General features: G+C 52.5%; 1 protein-coding gene across 2 annotated transcripts in view; it reads left to right on the forward strand.

The window, feature by feature from the left end:
- ARHGAP26 (Rho GTPase activating protein 26) overlaps positions 1 to 20,569 on the forward strand; it is a 98,954-nt gene that overhangs the window by 76,786 nt on the left and 1,599 nt on the right. The window contains exons 20-22 of one of the 2 annotated variants that reach the window (XM_042826679.1): positions 594 to 747; positions 17,504 to 17,614; positions 19,192 to 19,283. In XM_042826679.1, coding sequence (XP_042682613.1) covers positions 594 to 747; positions 17,504 to 17,614; positions 19,192 to 19,283 — 357 coding nt within the window. Of the gene's footprint in view, positions 1 to 593; positions 748 to 13,805; positions 13,845 to 17,503; positions 17,615 to 19,191; positions 19,284 to 20,569 lie in introns of those variants that run through there. The other variant, XM_042826680.1, reaches the window with a different exon arrangement.

Genomic DNA, 20,569 nt, shown 5'->3' on the forward strand with positions numbered 1-20,569 from the left:
AAGGGAAATGAAGAGAGCTGAGTCCAGGCTGTGGGCAGTGAGCTGGGCAGCAGGGCAGGTCTCTCTCCTCACTGGTGTTATCAGCAGTGCTGCATGGTGGTTGTGGACCTGGCAGGAAAGGCAGCTAGTGGCTGATGTTATGTTCAGACTGAAGCATTTTTTTGTTTGGATAAACTTCAATTGGGTGATCTGTCTTTTTCTCCTTCCATAACTGTTATCCCCTCTGTGGTACCTGATTTCAGCCACAGACAAATGCATTCCTGTGTGTAGTCTCATCCCTTTCTTTCTTGGGTTGTGTGGGCCTTTGGAAGTCCTTGGGAATGTAAAACATTAGTATCTTGAGAAAAATCAGTATTTTGTTGCTAAAAATGTCATTCATTTAAAATGTTGTTGCATCTTCGGAAAGAGAAAAGAATAACTGTTGCTTCTCATACTTCAATGCATAGTGCATAGAAAACATGCCTGGGAACTCAGTGCCTGTCTGTGGAGGTCTGGTAGGATGCTGCTGCATTTACACTGGGGCAGGAGTGATGGGCAGGAGCCTGGCTGCCTCTGTCCTGCAACTCTTGGGGCTTTTTTTTGGTGTTTTCCAGAGGAAAACAGGAACAGCATCATCAACTCCAGCCTGGAATCCGTCATCTCTTCAAATGTAAACAGCTTCCTCAACTCCAACAGCGCGCCTCAATCCAACCTGAACTCAAGTGATCTCGAACTAGAAGTAATTAAACCCAACAGGCCAAACTCACTGTAAGTACGGTGGTAATTAGTATTTTATAGGCTCACCGTCCTTAATCTTTAATCAGGGCTGTTTCTCGCTCTGAATCCCAGCAGTTTGTTGAAGAATGCAATTTAATGCTTTAATTTTTAATGGCCGCTCAGGGTGCGTCCTGCACGTCTCGGTCTGAGCAGTGGGATTGGGGGGGGGAGGTTTGCTCAGCCTGCGCCTGCAGGGTGTGCTCCAAGCAGAGCCCCGCACTGCTGTTTGAACTGCTTGACCCATCTGGAGATAACTCCAGCAAGCACAAAGGACTATTCTTCTGACTTAAATCTATGACTGTTGTCAGTGCCGTTGATCTCCAGCCAAATCTGTGCCATTGCTTCTGCTATTGCTTCCTTCATCTGAAAAGTTCAAGGGAAAAAATAGCGACCTTAGCAACGACTCCCGGGGGATGGCGGAGTTATTTGTGCAGTCCCCTGGATTTGACACAGCCTCGCACGGCGGACGGCTCTGCCATGGGGAATTTCCTTCCTGCCGTGGTCCTGCTGCGCTGCGCATTTTCCCACAGAACTCCTCTCCTGCACACATGAAGATGTGCTCTGAGCCCCGCAGCCGTGGTCCCTCGAGCCCAGGCTGATTCCCCGCGTCCACGCGGGTCTGTATGGGGTGGCCTTCCTGCCCCGTGTCCCCGTGCAGCCTGCAGCGCAGCCCCTTCTCACCAGCCCTGCAAACAGGCCCTTAGGAGCCCGCGGTGAACACTTGTGTTCAGCAGTTTCTCCTGGGTCCCCACAGAAATGGCTCGGTGCCGCTGCTGGTGCGCCTGGCCACGGCTGTCCTGCCTGGCATGGGGTGCGGCGCTCGGGCAGCAGCATGTGCTGAAGGTAAGTGCACAACATGTGCAGAGCAGGGCTCTGGCCGTCACCCATCGGCTTCGCCTCCTTCCCACCACCTCTGCTGCCCCAAACAGCCAGGCCTCGTGCCAAGGCTGCACGTTCCCCCATCTCAGTGCTGCTGGTGGCCACCGTGGGACGCCGTGATGTGGAGGTTCCTGTCCACAGGTAGGACAGCTCTGTGCTCAAAGCTGGGTTTTAAAGTTTGCTGAGATGCCTTCGTTTGTCTTTAAATATCTGTTTTTGACTTCATTTGTGGTCCTGTGAAAATGTTATCGCTAGGTTTCCTCCACATTGCTGCGGTAGCTGAACGGACCCAGATTGTTCTGTTCCCTTTGCTTGCAGCTGGCTCCATCTGGCCCATGGTGCTCAGCCCTACTCCAGACTGGGCAGGCTGGGGGCAGCAGCAGGAGGTGTAGGTGGGACGGTTGGGGTCAGAGCAGCCTGAGTGGTGCCAGAGTCCCACAGTGCTGTCCTGTCCGCCCTGCTGTGCGAATAGCACCTGTACAAAGCTGGCCCTGTTCCGTTAAGCAGTTGCAGTGGCTGGGGCTCTGCAGTAGTTCCCAGATGCCCTTGGGCACTGAGGTCAGTTGCTGTTATCTGTTGGAGCTGTGAGTTTCCATCGCTCCGCTGTAGTTACAGGAGCAGCAGTGCGGGTGCGTGGCAGCAGGCAGGCTGTGTTGCTGCCTTGCTCTTGGTGCTTCCTCAGCTCTGTGCCAAACCCTCTGCCAGACCTGTGAGACCCATCGTGGAGCTCCTCTTCAGTTTGTTGTTTTCTTGCATTCTTCACTGTTTTCTTTGAGTTTCTGGCTGTGGGTCAGGGCTGCCCCATCTTGTCTCAAGGCCGGGGCAGCTCACTGCGCTGTGGTGTCAGTGCCTGTAGCACAGCAGCTGCAGAGCCCCAGGTGTGAGGAGGGTGGGAAGCCCTGCTTTCCTCCTGTAGAGAAAAAAGGATTTCTTTTTGAACAAAGAATTCCTTAAGAGAACAAGCAAGGAATCCTGGATGTGGTGCTTCCTTCCATAAAGCAGCAACAGCACAGCTTAGTAAATTAAAAACTACCCCAAAACAGAGTTGATTTTGTTTTTTTTTTTTTTTTTTTTTTTTTTGTGTCTAAAGTTACCACTGAAACAGAGGAGCTGTTGGACACTGCATGCAGCCATCGCTGACCACAGCCTTTTACCTCTTTGCTTTGCTGCTGTCTAACAGGCAGGTTTGGTGCCATTGCTGCTGGTGGATGGGCTTGATGCCATTGGTTGCCCTGTCTCAGGCCCCCGGCCGATGTGGGCATGGTGACCCTGGTTTATTCACTTCTCATATGTTTCTGCTTACATGAGTTAGAACTGATAACTGCTGATCTCAACAGACTTGTTGGAGTAAAGTCAGTTGTGTCCAAAGAAGGACAGTGGAGCTGTGAGGGGTCTGGAGCACACATCCTATGGGAAGCAGCTGAGGGAACGGAGGTTTTCTAACCTGAATAATTCTGTGGTTCAGTGGTGAAGAATTACAAATGCAGGGGGATTTCTCGATTTTGTTTTGCTGCAGTGAGCCCTGGTACATTGCGAGGTGGCCTTAAAACGTGGCATTAAATAACGGAGCGCTGTCTGTGGGGGTGGAGACGTGTGAGCTTTGTGCACCCGGCTCCCCATCCCAGCGGTGCCATGCTCTCAGGCCTGCTCAGTGCTCCTGCTGCTCACATCTCATGCAGAGCAGCTGCTCTGCCTGTGCCTGCATGTCAGGGGTTTGCCTTCCTCAGTCCTGGTCCTCCATCACCAGCCCGGAGGGAAATAGTTCAGCTGTGGGACGAAGGCTCTTCCTTCCCAGCCACCAATCAGGGTTTTACTATGGGAATGCGCTGATTTATTGGGGCTGGGTTTATTTTTATGGAAGAAGCGCTCGGGGCGGGAGCTGTGCTGTGAGTCAGCAGGGCTGCTCCCCGCCAGGCGCTGTCGCTGGGCACGAGGGAGCGGAGCGGCTGCCTGCTGCCACCCCCTGCATGGGCGCTTCTTTCTTTTGAAACGATCTCTGGTTTTCTTCACTTCTGACGTTGCAGAAAGCTGCTTTAGAAGACGTGGCAGAAAAGCCTGTGTTTCTACCACCGATGGATCCTTCAGCTGCAATGGGGGAAGTTTTCAAAGTAAACTGTGTGATCACGGTGATTTGAGAGTGTGGTTATTAAAATCCCCCAAGCGAGCACCTCGCTCTGGTGGTGCGGAGATGCATTCCTGTGGGGCTGTGGCTCGGTCCCTGCAGATGACTGCAGGAGCTGCTTTTCAGCTGGGCATGCTGGGCTGACAGCCTGCTTGGTGCCTGCTCCTGTTTCTTGTTCTCTCTTTATTTCCCGGCCTTGTCTGTACCCCGTGCTGCCTGCAGACCCCAGCTGCCTGCAGGAAGCTGGCCGTGCTCTGGGTGTGTGCAGCTGAGCAGGGCTGGGTGCTGTAGGCTGGCTCGGTGGCCTTTGCTTGCATGTGTAGTGAGTTCAGTGCCTGGGTGTGCAGCCGCTGCTGCGTGGCACTGCTGCTGCGTGGCACTGCTGCTGGATGATGCTGCTCCTGCTGCTGGGTACTGGAGTCTGTAAAATCAAGGGCAGCTGGGGCTCACTGGATACTGTGGATGGAGCAGCAAGGGTTTCAGTTTCTCCTCTCTTGGCAATTTCTTTCTGTGCGTGACTGTTCTGGAGGTGAGGTGGGGCCAGCTGATTTTCTCCATGTAACCAGACAGGCGGGATTTTTTGTACTGCAACTCCACAAAGTCATCAGCCTGAGCTCTTGTGACTGTGAGCATGCAGCAATGCCCAGGGGGCTTCTGCCTTCCCTTTCAGAAGGAGAGCTTTGCACCACAAGCACAGGGTGCCTGCCACTCTCCGGGCGCTGTGTGCCCAGCAAACAGCACCGTGCTGTGGGAGGAGAACGCTTCTCCCTTCCTGGAGTCCTTGGCTGTGTTTTTGCAGTGCTGTTTCCCAATGGTAGCTCTGAGCATTTATTTTATCACCTCCCACCCTTTTTAATGTTTTGCTGCCAGTGAAGAATGTTCCACTGCTTCTGATACAATAAAGTGCAGCCCAACAGTACTTTTGGGATGGTTCTAAGTCACATGGAAATTTCCAAACAGTTACTTCTTAGAGTTTTCTAATGCACTCTTAGGGATAGTTGATTTCTGAAGTTACAAAACCCTCCGTGTGTTATTGAGCAGTGTTCTCAGAGACAAAAGCTCCCATTTCTGGGCCGCCTGTATGGCAGCGTGCCTGGGGACCCGGCCAGCACTCGTGGGACCTGGCAGCTATGAGAGGGTCGTGCAGAACTGCTCTGCCCTCAGCCCTGAGCATCAGAGAGGGGCTCTGGGGACATCCGCAGAGTGTGGGTTGAAGGCAGCAGTGGACTTTGCCTTGCTTTGTTGGACTGTGTTGTGCCATGCCGTGCTTGTTGTGCTGCGCCATGTCATGCCATCCCTGCCATGCTGTGCCTTGCTGTGCTTTGCCTGCTGCCCTCACTGGAGCACTGCAGGCAGCACATGGCTCCACAGCTCTCTGAGTGGTGACAGGGCAATTCAATCCCAGGGATAATTTTAGAGCAGATTGTGAGGCTGTCCTTTCGTGAGGACACCGCAGCTCCGGCCATTGCAGGCGGGCGCCGGGCAGGGAGCAGGGGCAGGCTGTCCTCACACGCCTCGTCCACGCTGGGCATCCGTCCTGGCACAGCGCTGGGGTGAGCCTGGCTGCAGAGCCAAGCATGAGGCTTCCAAGGCACAGCCGGGCGCTTGGAATCATGAAAGCCCCACAGGAGCCCCTTGGTTTGGGATGGAGGCCAGGAGCTGCCCAGCTCACCCCAAACTCCGGGAGCCGGGGTATGGTGGGAAGTGGGGGCTGCGGCTGCCGGGGGGGGAGGGGAGGGGGGCAGAGCCGGGGTGCCTTTCGGGGGCCCAGGGAAAACCACAGAGCCTGAAGAGCAGGAACCAACATGGTTGTGAAGCATGGAGGTGGGGCAGGAGGATTTACCTGAGCAGAGCAGGCACAAAAATGCACATTTTTCTGTGAGGTGCGACCGGAGCGTCAGTGGTGTGGGTGGCTGTCTCCAAAAATACCAGACACACAGCTTTGGGTTAGCTTTGTTTTTCACAAATCCCAAGAAGGTACCTGCCAGCAGGACGTGGGAAGGCATCCCCAGGCTGGGAGCTTAGCCACGCACAGATGGAAGTGATGGGGTTAAAGCTGTGTTACGGCCCTGGTGCCTTTAGGGCTTTGTGGCTTCTGTCAGAGCATCGAGCGCATGGAAGTGCATGGAGTGGGTAGTGGGCTGGCATGAAATGCTGCCTGCCCCCTTGGGATGGCTGGCCCCTGAGATCGCTGTCCCACTGGAGTGGCTGAGTGATCCGGTGCCTTCTTTGCCCTGGGGACTCCAGCTTTAGGGAATCATGGCTTTGGGAAACTTGGGTTTAGTCGTCATGTTTCTGTTTGCATTTTACTTTATTTACTTATTGACCAAGTATGGCTATTTCTTTTCCTCCATGGATATGGAAAGAAATGAGGAGCAGACCTAAGGTCTAGTGGTCATGAAAAAAATAGCCCAATTAGTGTGAGGAAAAAAGGTTATTCCCATGTGCTTTTGATTTACAGGACCAGAATGAATTTTCACTGGACGTCTCAGTGTTCTCCATCCCATGCTGGCACTGCCTCATCGCCATGCTCTGCTCCGGGGTCCTTGGGGATCCCAAATCTGCGTCCAGCAGCAAATAATCAGAGTAGCATCACTGAATGGCAAATGGTGATATTTGTTGGAATAAATAGTCTCTTAAAAACGCAAACAGCTTCAGCAATTATCAGTTGTAACACATATAAGCAGAAACACATGAGCAGTGAGTAGACCTTTAAACGCCGCTGGTTCCTTGCAGAATTGAAGTCACTTTTTCCACTCTGAAAAATAACTCTATAAACATGACACAGCCTTATTCAGCAGCTCTGTTGCCCATTCTCGCTCAGAAGGCAGCAAAAATGGAGTGGTTCGGTGTTTTGTTGATTCTGTTTTAACTTTTGTGGAGTCGTCAGTAGAAGGAGAAAAGTGAACCTTTCCTGCACCGTGCTTCGTTAGTCAAAGCAGTGTAAGGACAAACCCTGATTTCAGGAGTGGTGCAACTGTGTGGCTGGCAGTGATATCAGCCAGGTGTGAAGGTCGGCAGCTCTGAAGGAGAGAAGCTGAGTTTCTGGGTGCTGTGTGAAGTTGGCAGTGGGAAGAAACTTCTTTTATTTGTGAAAGGACCCCCCAGAAGGCACAAAGAGAACATGGCGGGGGGGCACTTGCAGGCCGTGAATGCCCAGGAACTCTGCAGCTTTTATTTCATTCACTGCAGCAAGCTGTGAGCCAGGACCCTGTTGTTTTCTATGCAGCACTTGGCGAAGCTGCAGCTGAGAGGTTGTGAGCATAGGAGCTTCTGGAGTGCGGCTGCCAGCAGTGCCCGGGGCTGCCCAAGCAGCCCTCTGTAGAGCAGTGCCCTGTAGGGCATAATGCATGTCTAGTTGGGTGTGAAGGAACCTGAGGTGCAGCAGCCAGCAGTGCTGCCCTCAGTGTGCAGCTCGGGTCCCCATCCCTGCAAGTAAATCTTGTCTTTATACCCCGGATCTGGCTGCAAAGTCTTGAATGGCAGCTGATCCCATGCGTTGGGTTTCCAGCTAGGAAAGTGTTCCTGCAGCTCCTGATCCCGAGGGGGTGTCATGGGGGTCATTGGGATGCAGTGTCTGAGAGGAGCTTATCAGTCACTGCCACGTTTTTCATGCCTTCAAGAAGTGAATGGTGATGGTTGGTAAGCAAGAGGTGCTCTCAGCAGGCAGCGTCTGGCTGGCTTAGCAAGGGGCCGTGCCATCTGTGTCAGCTGGTGCTTCTGCTCAGGGGACTGAGGAGCAGGATGGTGCTGAGGGCCGTGCCCAGCAGGGTGGGCGCAGGCATCGGGAGCCCCTGCTGTCCTTCTGTCCTTGTCCACTCCTGGCAGAACCGCTTGCAGCATTCTGCTGAAGATGCAGACATCCCCACAGCCTGCAAAGTTGCTGTAATTGTGAGCCCACCTGAGCAGAGACCCAGTGCTCTGCAGACCCCAGTGCAGGTGAGGCACAGCACGGCTGTGGGTCAGTGCTCAGGAGGGTGGATCGTTTATTGCTCAAAGCAGAAACTGCACATCTTCTGGTTTTCACACTTGAAAACAGGCCCTGAAATTCCCAGTCTGTCGCTTGGCTTATTCCAGATGACATCATATTCCAAGTATCTTATGACTTATTTACTTTTTTGGGTGTCTGTGTTTGTTTTAGCGAAGCAGCTTTAACTTGGGAGTCCCACGTTCTGCCTGCAGTCAGACAGCTCCGTAGGCTTTGGGGACCTGGGGCTCTGGCAGGCATCCTTACAGCTGTTCCTTCAAAGGCACGAGCAGCACGCTCAGGAGACTGCAGAGATGTGCTGCAGGCATAGCTGCTGAGGGTGGTGCGTTTTGAATCTGCGTTCACACACACGTAGACAGCCGTCTGTGTTTATTGGTATGTATAGTTTTCATAGGGGTTTTTTTGTGTGTTGCACTTAAATAATCCTGGATTTATTTTAGAAGCATTTATATGCTTTCAGAAAGTGTGTTAAGACACAGGAAAAAGGAGCCTGTAGGCCACAAGAGCAGCGATCTTGTTTGGGAAGAGCAGAGGGAAATGACAAACTTCCATTGAGGTGCATTTGAGTTGCTGGCTCTGTGCTCTGGGGGGCAGCCCAGGGTGGGGGTTGCTCTGCTTTTCTGCCCTGTGTGTTTTCCATTTGCCCAGAGTTTGGCATAACCACTTCTCAGACCTTCAGCTCTTTGACTTTTCTGTTGGCTCCTGGTCTAGAAACTTTCCACAGGCTGAACTTGAAAATTAGGCCAAATATTCTCATAAAGTCTCCAGTTTTGTATCTAGCCCCATGTGAACTAGCAGCCATTCATCAACGTATTTTCTATGTGCTCATCCATTAAAAGAGAGACAATTCAGCAGTGTCCCTTTTACTAATGCGTGCAGAAACCTCTCCTCAGCAGGAATAGAGTGTGTGGCTGCTTTCAGCCTGCAGCTGAGCCATAACCTCAGCGTCCTCCTGGGATGGTAGTGCCCCGCAGGCGGTCACAGCAGGACAGTGGGACAGCAGGACAGTGGGACAGCAGGACAGTGGGACAGTGGGACAGTGTGTGCAGGCTCCAGCCCTCTCCAGCTCCCTGCAGCTCCCCGCAGTGCTGCTTCCCAGGAGACTTCTTAGAAGATTCTGCTTTTGAACTGTGCTGCTCTGTTTATGTGATTTGCTCTGGGAACATCTGAGGGTGCTTCTCACAAACTGAATGAGATTAGAATGGTGTGGCCCCCTCCAAGAGATCTAAAAAAGCACCTCAGACTTCAGCATCGCAAGCTGCTTAAAAGACAGCTTTCCTGAAAGCCCGGAGAAGAAAATGCATTCACTGCACTTTCATTGCTTTCTTAATTCATATAATTAGGGTGGAGATAGCTGCATGGCTGTATTTTCTTCAAAGAAACTGCCTCAGACAAATATTGGCTAATGGAAATTTCACTTTCAGATAAAGCGGTATTTGAAAATACATGGAGGCCATTGTGGGGAAATGGATGCAGGAATCAAAGATGCTACAGCAAGGCATTCCCCGGGCGGCTGGAGGAGCAGCGCAGGAATGGTGCAGCACTGAGCACCTCCAGCAGCACTGCTCTCCTCCCCAGCCCTGCTCTGCTGCCTGTGAGCTCTGGGCTGAATCTCCTGAAAGTGCTCCCAGCCAACTCTTTTATTGAGACTGCTGAAAGCAAACCGATAGTAAATTAGCTCTCTGCCACCTATAAATGTCACTAGAAACAAAATATTTTACAGACCCAGCTGAATACATTCTTAGGTTCCTCTTTCTGTGGGCAGATTTAATTCAGAGCCAAGGATGCAGCCCAGACTTTGCTTGGCAGAACCTTTTATGAGCGTGGGATGCTCCTGCAGGGCACTGGGTGCTGTGGGTGCTGGGTGCTGTCTGCAGGAGTGCTGCCAGGCTCTGGTTTCCCTGCAGAAAGCAGCAATTTTCTTGGAGGGGCTGGGGGAGCGTGGGGCCACCGCTCATAAAGACCTTTCTCCTCTGAAAGAAGATCCAGGTGCCTAATTAACTTCATAAATGAGCTGGAGCTGTGAGGCCACCACTTTGCCATGAAGTGAAGGTAACCTGATCTCTGCAGCCCTTTCTGCCTGGGTAAGGGATCCTGCCCGCGATTAATTCGCTCTCACCTGCTTTCCGTCCAGCTGCATTCTGGCTGTGCACAAAGCCGGTGTGCAGACACTGTTGACAGGGCTGTGCTAAGCTGGGAAATTATCAGCAGCATAAGAACCGTGGCCAATTACTGGGCTGTGCACTGCATCGCTGCCTGCCTGGCCTGCCCTGGGTCACAGAGCTGTGGGTGCTGCCCTTCATGTCTGAGGGCTGGGGGGCACAGGGGGGGAACCCCCAGGGGGGAGTGGTACCATTGCAGCTTTGCTGCTGTCTGTGCTGCACTTGGAAAAACACTGAAGGAGGTGGCAGTGGGCAGGAAGGTGCCCTGGGAGATCAGCCTGTTGTGGTCCCACTGAGGGTGGCTCGGGGACCTCTGAGTTTCCTAAGGACTCCATTCTTGTGGGAACAACCCACAGTGAAACCTCAGAGAGCGCAGGGGACGTTACAGGTGGAAGTGCAGAAATAGCCAGCCAAGAAGTGAATGCCCCAACCCTGGGGATGAGTGCATTCCTCATCCCTGGGGGTGCCCTGGGCCAGGCTGGAGGGGGCCTGGGGCAGCCTGAGCTGGGGGCACCCAGCCTGCAGCAGGGGTGTGCTGGGTGGTCTCTAAGGTCTCTTGCAGCCTGAGCCCTTCTATGATTCTGTGAATTGTTCACATTAACATTGCCTGTGTTTGGTTAATGGGAATGGAGAAGAGGCTGCATCTGTGCCTGGGCAGCAGTGAGGAAGCCAGGCTGTCGGTGGGCAGGCAGCAGCGTGCGTAGCACCCAGCTGTGCTGCAGCTGGAGAGCAGAGCTGACTGGTTAGAGCTGTGCAGGCAAAGCCTGGGTTTTTTGGGCAAAAAAGGGAAGAACAGATAAAACCCTCTTTTTTTTAATATAAAAATGATCACGTTGGATCATTTCACAGGTGTAGTTTTGGGGTGCAGTATTCTGATCCGCCCTGTATAACGTGTTTACATAATACTTGTAAAACATGAGGCACTGAGGAACAGAAGTCAGGCAGATCCAGAAAATGAGGAATAGTGTTGTGCTCATCCATTGCGCTCCATCACTTCCACAGGCCAAAATAATCCCTGCTGCTTTTCCCAGCCTGCCTGCCTTAGTGTGCAGGTGTTGGTGCTCTGTGCTGCATGAGCAGAGTGTGCATGGCAATGAAACCCAGCGTTCCAGCTGGTGAACACTGAAACAAATGTGGTTTGTTTTGTGATAGGATTTGAATCTACAAGTGGCCTTCTATCAGATTATGCAAGGATGATGACTAGCAAGCAGTGTTGTTTTTTTTTTTTTTAATGTGGAAAATAGCTTTTCTGAATATTTCTAGAAATTACTGAAAAAGAGGAAGGGTCCGTGCTGCCTTTCTGCCTCCAGGGTGCTGGCAGTGGCAGCTCATGGTGTTGGTGCTGCAGTGGTGCTGTGCTGCCTGCGGGATGGCACTGCTTCCTTGGGGCTCCTCCTGGGCCCTGAGGGGCTGCAGTTCCTGCCCAGCACCTCTACTGCTCAGCACAGTGGGGAGCTTGAGGCCCCCTGGACACAGGCTGTGTGTGACCCAAGAACTGCATCTTGTAGCTCCAGTGTCCATTCTGCAGGAGTCCCTTGTGGTTGCTGGGGGGCAGATGGGAGGGTTTTTCTTTCTGGGGAGCGTAGGGTGGTGGTGGTGGATTCAATGCCAGAGCAAAAGGAGAGATTTCTGGAGGGCTGTCAAGTTCTCCTTAATTGTGAATCCCATTTGTTGGTGACTAATGCAGCCAGGCTGGCAGAATTGCCTCATGAATTAGAAGCAGTGGTGCGGTGGAAAAGATGTGACTGCGATGCTGGCTCCTGATTTACCAACACTCCCTCCCAGGCTGCTGCTCGACTGCCTACTGGCACATTACAACTCTTCTATTAATAATTTAGAGCTTGAATAAGGGTGGAATGCACTCGATTCAACATCGGGTCTGCCGAGTTGGTTGTCAGCCTGCTGAGAGCCATGTGAGCGGGGAGGATGCGTATCTCAGCATGGGGCGGCTGTTAGTGGAGCAGAATGTGCTGTGTGCACACACATACAGGTGCACAGCATGGGAGCGAGCAGTGGGGCTGGGCAGGCTGGTCCCGGGGACCCTGCTGCCCCTGCTCCCTGCAGCAGGTCGGTAACTTCCTGGCGATGTGCTGAGATGGGTTGTGGAGGGGCTGTGCTAACGGGGTGTTCTGTGCCGAGAGGCTCTGTGCCTCTCATCCCAGGTGAGGACGGCTCCTTCCCGTGGGATTCCTCTCCTCACGCTGCCAGCACTCCCATCTCTGGCTCTTTGCTTTAATCACTCAGCGTTTCTTCATCATTAACACCAGTTTCTAAGCTCTGTGCCAGAAGGCTGCACCAAACCATCATTGCCTCGCTTCGAAGCATCCGGCATAACCCGGCTGTAGTTGGAAATGGCAACGTGCATGAAGTGGGACGGCAGAAACCACCAGCTCTCCTCCCTGAGGCAGGACTCTCCCCACACTCTCCTCTTACTCAACTGGAAAAGCTTCTGACTAGTTTATGAAATGACTGAAGCGCATCTAGAGTTCTCTGTATGGGAAATAAGCCAAGCAGCAAAGTGAGAGGACAAAGCCATGTGCTGGGTATCTGGATGGCTGCAAAGAGGGTCGCCTCCGTGTTGCTGCCCTGGAGCTCACGTCAGCTGTGCTCACCTGGGAAGAGGAGCTGATAGCTGGAGGTGTGTGAAGAAGCTGAGCTCTTTGGACCTGCTTGGTTAAGCAATGCTGCTTATTTCCCTGAGCGTGACATTATTTTCCACCTGAGTGATTTATGCAGCAAGATAACTCCTGAGAGAATAATACAGGAGAGATTTTGCATAATTTTTCTTGTATTTAAAGTACCAAATGGAGGAAGAATGCTACCAAGCTGGAAGCCTGTGGGATCTTGGTAATGTATAGGATCGTGCTTGGTGCCATCACTAACACCAGTGCAGCTGGAGCCCAGGGACTGCTTGCTCGTGCCCATCCACCCTGCACTCCGGGCGTTGCTGAGTTGTGCAGCATTGCATGAACTTCATCAGCTTCTCTGCCCAAGGCTGGCTCCCATTTCGTGTAGCAGAGCCATGTCCATCAGCAGGCTGCAACCCTGGCCTGCTGTTAGCAAGTTTAAGAGCCCTGGCGTTGAGCAATGCTATATATTTCTGTCTGTTTGGCTTTGAGAAGAGCCTTATGTTCAGCAGCTTTGTTTTAGAGAAGTAAAAGGGAAGGGAAAGGGGTGGGTGGTTCTTGGTTTGTTTAAGAGCAGTCAGTATTGATAATGCCAGGATGGAAACAGGGTGTTTATTGAGGTGATTTCATCAAAGGGCTTCAGCTCATCAGTAGATGGTGCCCATTCATGGATGCTGGATGTTCTGTGCCAGAAATAGCCCCGAGTTCCACAAAAATAAACAAATTGTAAATGTTTTTAAGTGGAACTGGTGTCCTCTCAGCCAAAAGAACAAAGTGACAAAGGCTGTGTGGAGCCCTGCTGTGCTGAACTGCTCAGCCCCACACACTGCAAGGGCCTCAGCTGTGCCAGGAGATGCCAGGGGTGGCCTGGGCAGGCAGACAGCAGAGAAAAAGTGTTGTGAGAGGGGAGGAGTGAGGAGGGCTTTTAGATCCAGCTGCAGGAAGGTAAAGCAGTGCCTGGAAGGACGGGGATGGCAGCAGGGCTGCTTGGAGCACAGCTCCCAGGATGCAGGGTTGGATGGTTATGTCCCCATCCCATCCCATCCTGTGTGCTGCCCAGGGCCATGGGCAATCTGGGAGGAAAGGCGAAGCCCTGCTGTGTTCTGGGCTGCTGACTGACGGAGTTCCCTCGGCTGCTGCTCTTTGGGAAAAGCTGCTTGGAAGACGCTGAGTTTTACCCCATCTTTGTTTCCTGCTGTTGGTATTTTTGGTTCTTAGCTTTTTTTGCTTTTTTTTCTTTTCTGTTTTGTTTCCCACTCTGCACCCAACAGGAAGAGCCCCTTGCAAAGCCCTCAAGAGTAAGAAGAAGGGAAAAAACAGATGACATTGGCTTTCTGCAGACAACAGGCAGCAGCCAGCAATTCCAAAAAGCCCGTCACCACCGCTGCTATTCCCATGAGAAAGAGAAAGGAAATGGGATCTTACAAAAAAAAAAAACAAAACCAAAACACAAAAAAAAGACATGTTCCAAAACACAGAGGCCTCATTGCTCTCATCAGTGCGCTCACTTCTCCGGTGGGATCAGACGTAGCCCATGCTGTGGCGTGGTTCAGTGGGGTGACATTGAGCAGGAGCTGTGGAACTGAACGCTGGGGTTTCCCTGGAAGGAGCTGAGCCTTCAGAGATCGTCTGCTCAGCAGGGCAGCCCCAGAGGGCCCTGCAAAACCTTCTGTTCTTCTGGAGGGAACCGCTCACAGCACCACGTTCATCTCTTCTGGGAGTAACCTGATTGAAGCAGGATGGTCTTCATCCTCACAGACCTGCGTGCTGTTACTAATGAATGTATCTCTCTTGCTTGGTGGGCATGGAGAGTGTTTTCTTTGCCATTAGGAATCCAAAGATACCAAAACCCCAGTCCAAATTTTGGATAGCTTCGTAGTTGGCGGCTGGCTGGAGAGCCAGGCTCTTGCTGTAAGACTTTTCTGTGGCAGCATCACAGAGGCAGTTTTCCTGTGCCCCACAGTCAGTGCAGCAGGCTGAGCTGTTGGGTGGCAGTGATGAAGCTGACCTACAGGTTGCGAGCACTGCACTCTTTTACAATGATCCCATCTCAAGAAGGGGACTTTCTTGTCCCAGTGCCTCATAGCTGGGTGTCCTGGCAGGGTCATTGCTGGCTGTGCTGTGGGGCAGGCACTCTGCCACTCTGTTTGCTGTCATGGCACAGCTTGGCTGTGTTTTGGCCACTGAGTCGCCTGCAGGTGTTCAGTGGGGCGGAATCTCACTGCTGCAGGGGCTGGAGGTGAAGGGAAAGCCCTGCGTGGAGCTGATAGCTGGCACCCCTGGGAAGAGCTCAGTGGGATTACCAGGACGGAGGAGCCTGCACGAATGGCAGCCGTGGGGAGATGAGGCGCAGCTGCAGCCCCAGGCAAAACCCACCCTGGCAGCTGCCAGCTGTGCTCCAGATGTGCTGTAACTCAGCCATGTGCAGCCAGCAGGCACTGCATGCAGGTATGATGTCCAGCAGGCTTTGGTTTCCAAACTGCAGCTCCTCGTGCAGCACCAACCGTGCACGAGGGGTTCTAGGTGCCAACACCCACAGGAGCACATTCTCCATGTCTTCAAATGAATTTAACGTGCTCTCTCCATTAGAGGGCAGAAGCATGCTTGTGCACAGATAAAACAAAACAAATGTACGTGCCCTATGTGCTATCTCAGTTCTTGTGCTAAGGGAAGGTAGAACACCGTCACACTCTTCCAGCCAACTGCACCTGGTGGGAGGAAAAGGCAGCAGGGAGAAGTGGGGCCTTAAGGGTTAACCTCTGCGACTGGGGATCGCTGGGTGCTCCGTGTGGCACCTCCTCCTGTTTGAAGCTGGAAATAGATTTGTGCTATGGTAAGTACAAATGTCTCTCAGGTTTGTTAAGGAGCAGCCAACGCAGGTAAATACTCCTCTTGCAATTTTAGTAGAAAAGTGCAGAAGGATTTGCTTTTGAATATTGGTAACTAGGAGGTGAACATCTGGAGGATTTCTCTTAATAGTCTGCAGTTTTACAGCGCTTGGTGAAGGTTGTGCTGCACTGCTGTATTTCAGCCCTATGCTCATGTAAAGCTCTGCAAAAATAAAGGCATTGCCCATAACCACGTGGGGAAATCATGGTGTCTGTTGGACTCAGCAACACAGCTTCTGTGGGGAGGAGAGGTGCCAGGAGCTCGGCCTTAAGCAGATATGAACTTCAGGTTAATTCAGGCTAAAAATTTAACCTTCTTTTGTGTCCTCTGGACGTCAGCTGTAGTGGGAATATTTATGGCATGGGCATTTTCTTCCTTGAAATTGGCCCAAATCCACGGTGTTATCCTCTCTGTTGTGAGTGCTGGGGCACGGTGGGGGTGGCTGCAGCCCCTGGTGGGGTCTGACCTTGGGGGGCAGCCGGGGTTGTGGTGCTGGTGGGGTGGCACAAAGCGTGGGCTGAGCCGTGCCGGGTGTGCTGCTTCAGTCCTGAGCTGAACTGAAGGGAAGAGAATTGCAATCACATGCAAAATTCATAGGATTGTAGAATATCCGGAGCTGGAAGGGACCCACGAGGATCATCCATTCAAGATGAGTCACAAATATTTCCCAGAGACCCTCCTGGGTTTTGGGGATGGTTGGTTGTTTTTCTGAAATGTTAGAGGCTGAGGCTGGAAATACAGCACAGAGCATTTGTTCTACGCCCTTCTGTGTTAAGGTAATGAAACGTGCAGTGCCGGCCTCCAGAAACAGCAGCCGGGGGCTGGAGCACTGATGCTGCTGTGATCTGTGATCTCTCAGTGGCACATCTCTCAGTTATAGGTGAACCCATTGCTCATTTTTACAGAGTTCATCTGCTGGTAGAGGCTGGGGAACACCTGAGGGCGTGGGCTGCTTGGTACATCTCTGTGGCACGGAGGGGCCATCCTCGCAGAGAGAGAAAGCAGAAATCACAGTGCTTTTACAGAACCTTGGGGGTTTTTTTATGGGGACTTTTCAGTGCCGAGAGGATTTTCTGGTGTTTTACCAGGGACAGAGCATACAGGCTGAATTAGAGAATACAGATGAGTTGATAATCCTAGAGATGGCAGAAGACGAAACAGATGCAAAATGGTGTTTGGCTGCACTAATTGCTTTTCAGAGAACCGGAGAACGACCTCAGTGTGACAGTTTTGCAGGAAACACTTCTCACTTCTGAATGCGTTTCCTAGTTCAGTGACTCAGTTTGACTTGAGATGACAGCAGTCACTTACAGGAAAAGCGAGGAAATGAGCTGATAGTCAAGAGCAGTGTGGGTGAGGGGAAGAGTGTTTCTCACTGTAAAATATGAAAAAAATCAATTAAACCGTTACAGCACTGTGATTTAATGAGCGCTGCAGGAGTGCTGGAGCGTGGGCAGGGCACGAGCCCTGCTGCTGCTTCACTCCTGTTCCTGGTGGCAGAAAACAGGTTCCCTGCACCTCAGCATTGCTCATCTCAGTTCTGGTGCTGATGAGGGCACCCATGGGGCTGAGACCCACACAGCCTGGGGTGGTTTGGGGCTGTGCAGCCTTTGGTGCAGTGTCAGCCCCTGGGCTTCCACGGCCAGGACCCACTGGGATGTGCAGACAGGCAACGACAGGCACTGCACAGCATGGCCCAGGGAACAGCCTCGTGGCAGCAGGAGGAGATGCTCCTAGAAACCATCCCTGTGCAGCCATGCAGCCGGCTCTGTGGGTGAGCCACGGCACGGCAGGTAAGGTGCTGGAGCAGCAGCGTGCAGCCTGACAGCTCTGCCCATGGGTGCCGGGAGCAGGGTGATGGAGCAGGGGTTAACTGGAAAATCCAGCTCTTGTTGTCTGGAAGAATGCAGATCTGGCCTTGAAATGTTTCCCAAGGTCTTGGCACTTCATTTCATGGCTGTGTCTCATGCTCAGTCTATTCCCAAGGCACCAGCTATCGTCGGATGTCGTCTGCCTGTCTCTCGGTTGCTGTTTGTTTCTGTGGTTGCACGTTGATAAGGTATCTGGTTATGTCTTGCAGCCCTCAGAATCCAAGCCCAACGTCACCCCTCTCACCGTCCTGGCCCATGTTCTCTGCGCCATCAAGTCCTATGCCCACCTCCTCTACGTCCAGCGACTCATCCCCCATCAGGTCTGTTGCACAATTTGCTTGGCTTTCTGTTGCTCTCCCTATTTTCTGTTTAATTTACTTGGTTTGCCCCACTTCACTTCCCTTCCCCCTTTGCATCCTGCTCAAAACCCCCAGTGCAGCTATCTGCATTCAGCAAGAGAGGAGCTTTCAGGCGTCTCCTGTCCCAGCAGAGCCATGGGCACCCCCTGTGCATCTCTGGGCCCCCATGTGCAGCCCTGGGGCTCAGGCCGGGGCAGTTAGGTCCCACTGGTGCTGAGTTCTTTGTGTTTTCAGCCATTTCCTTTCCCTGGAGCTTGCTGCACTCGCCTCTACAACAGGTAAGCAACGCAGTGCTACCCCAGCTGCTACCAGGAGTAATACCGCATTTTCTGGCCGTTTTCCATTTCTTAGCTGCACTGTAGGGAGGGTGAAGGGCATGGTGCAGCACAGATGTTGGCCTGCCATTAGCCCATGTCTCAGGTGTGTGGGCATCACTGGAGCAAGTTGGTCAGGCCCAGCACGGTGTGGTGGGGACATGCCAGACCTGTCTACTCATTGCAGGCACAGCCTGAGCATTCCCCTTCCTACAGCAGTGTATGCTGCCTGTTGGTAGCGTTATTTGTGTCCCAGTACACATGTGCAAAGGCTGACAGCGGTGTAATAACATCTGAGCAGCCCTCCTCAGGGCTCATTGTCCTCGAATCTGCACAGGGCACTTGGGTGAAGCTCCTGTGAGTGCTTGGCTGGCGTTGTGCCATGCTTGGAGGCAGTAATCACACAGTGACTGTCACCAGTCTCCAGGTCTCTGCACCGCATAGCGGCTGCACTGGGGATGCAAATCCGAGGGGAGTTTTGGGAAGAGAAGTGTGAATAACTCAAGGTTGTAAGCCAGAAATGTCCTCTGCCTGACTGTGTGAGATGAGAGGCCTCCAGGTGGTCAGGGACCCTCTGCTGAGCGGGGGGCTCAGCATCATCAAAAGTTCTTTGCTTGTAAAGCGTTTTGCTGCTGCTTGTCATACAGCTGGAATTCAGATAGGAAAAATCTCAGCCCCGTGGCTGTGCTGACAGCAAAACCAAAACCGTTCACAGCTTTCCTGGTTTGTGGTTTCTATGAGTGTGCAACCGCTTTTGCCATGAGGTGAGCACATGTATTCAGAATCACTTCAGGTCTTTGGGAAAAGCCCCTCAAGCCCCCAAAGAGAATGCTGATGCCCTGGGGGTGGTGCTGGCCGTCCTGGGGCACTCACAGCACTGTGCCATGGCTGCGGGGTTGTGCTGTGTCTGCTGCCACGGGGGGGCACTGGGACGGGGGGTGGGCAGCTCCAGGTAGTGCAATGTGCTGCTGGGCTCCTCCGTCTGCTCCCTGAAATTCACCTCTGTTTCCATCCCTTTCAGCTCCAACTCACTGCTGGGCACAGTGTGGGCACACTGACTCTTCCCAGTAAAACCTAATGGTTGCTAAATCTTTTTTGTCCTCAGGTACAGCCTTTAAAGAAGTGCAGCAAATCCCTCGTGGCTTTACTGAGCTGTTTTTCAGGTTTGAAGACACCCTTCCCCAGGTGCTAATTTTTATGCCAATCAACGCTTTCTCCTTGCAGCTCACCACTGCGGAAAGCCCGAGCTTTGTACGCCTGCAAAGCAGAACACGACTCAGAGCTCTCCTTCACAGCGGGCACTGTGTTTGACAATGGTGAGTGAATGCTGGCACAGCTGGGCTGGGTCCTGGGGGCTGAAGCTCGCTGCCCCATTCCACAGCGTGGCCCCTTTGAGCAGATTGGCACGGCCCGGCTTGGCAGCCAGGGGCTCCTGTTCCCTGACAGCATCTCTCGTTTCATGTACATGGGAGAAACTGCAGGGCTGGTGTCAGTGGGAACATGAACACAGCTGCAGTGAACGCCAGTTGGCCATTGTTTGTTTTAGCACTGTATTTTGCAAATTACTGGTTTTCCTCCTGTGACCCGGGGAAGAGCTGGATTCTGAATTCATGGGTTTCCTTTCAGTCCTACGCCTAATGACTATCCCATTTCCATCACTAGAAATCCCATGAAAGAAAAAAGCAGCAGTGCTTGAACCTGCCATTCAATCCAGATGCATCCTGCCGTATGCTTTATATCCGTGCTGAGAAGAGCCCATCATCCAGTCCTGTTGTGGCATGGAAAGGACTTTTCCAAGGCCATGACTGAGCTCACCCTCAGGGAGACGTGAGGTGGGGGCAGGTGGGAAGGATCAGAGGCCACGAGCAGAGCTGGGGCTGTCACTGCAGTATGCAGGCTTTGTGACCCCACTGCATCCCTCCCACGGACCCATCACTGAGATCCAAGACAAAAGGCAGTGGGCGGTTGGCGGACATCACCATTCAGCAAAGTTCTTTGATTGCTCTGGGGATGGGAGAGGTGAGCTTCCAAATTCTGGCACAGCAATTCCCCCTGCAGCTGCCGTACTGTTTGGTGCAGGAGATGGAGAAGTGATGAGGGCCTTTTCCCTCTGCACACCGAGTGCTGGAAGAGGTGGCCCATGATCAGTTGCGCTTTTTGGAGACTGTGTTAATGAGCATAGACTCTGTTTCCTGCATCAGGGGAAGGAGGCTGTGCCCAATGGAATTAGGCAGTTCTGTTTTAGATATAATCCCAGTGTAAAGAAAAAACTTTTTACTGTTCTCCAAGTGGCTGTTGGCTTTTATGTGCTAAGCACTGTCATTTGAGAAGCTGCTCCCACGCGCACAGCCCTGTCCTGCTGTACGAGAACATAGCAGAGAGGGGAAGAAAATTAATACAGGTGAATTAAAGAAATGCTTTTCCTAAGCAGCACCACAGATATCCTACAAATAAATGCAGTCTCCCCTCTGAGGGCCCGTGGGAATCTGAGCAGCTAGCAGGGGAGCAAGCTGGATTTGAATGCATTGTGTTTGCCAGATAAAAATCAGTGGATTATTCAAAGGAAAAAGTCTACAGCATGTCCCAGCCACTGAGCAGCTGG

The sequence above is a fragment of the Centrocercus urophasianus genome, unplaced genomic scaffold, assembly GCF_019232065.1.
Source record: "Centrocercus urophasianus isolate 14NV4802_14NV808 unplaced genomic scaffold, USGS_Curo_1.0 seq_26, whole genome shotgun sequence".
NCBI lineage: Eukaryota > Metazoa > Chordata > Aves > Galliformes > Phasianidae > Centrocercus > Centrocercus urophasianus.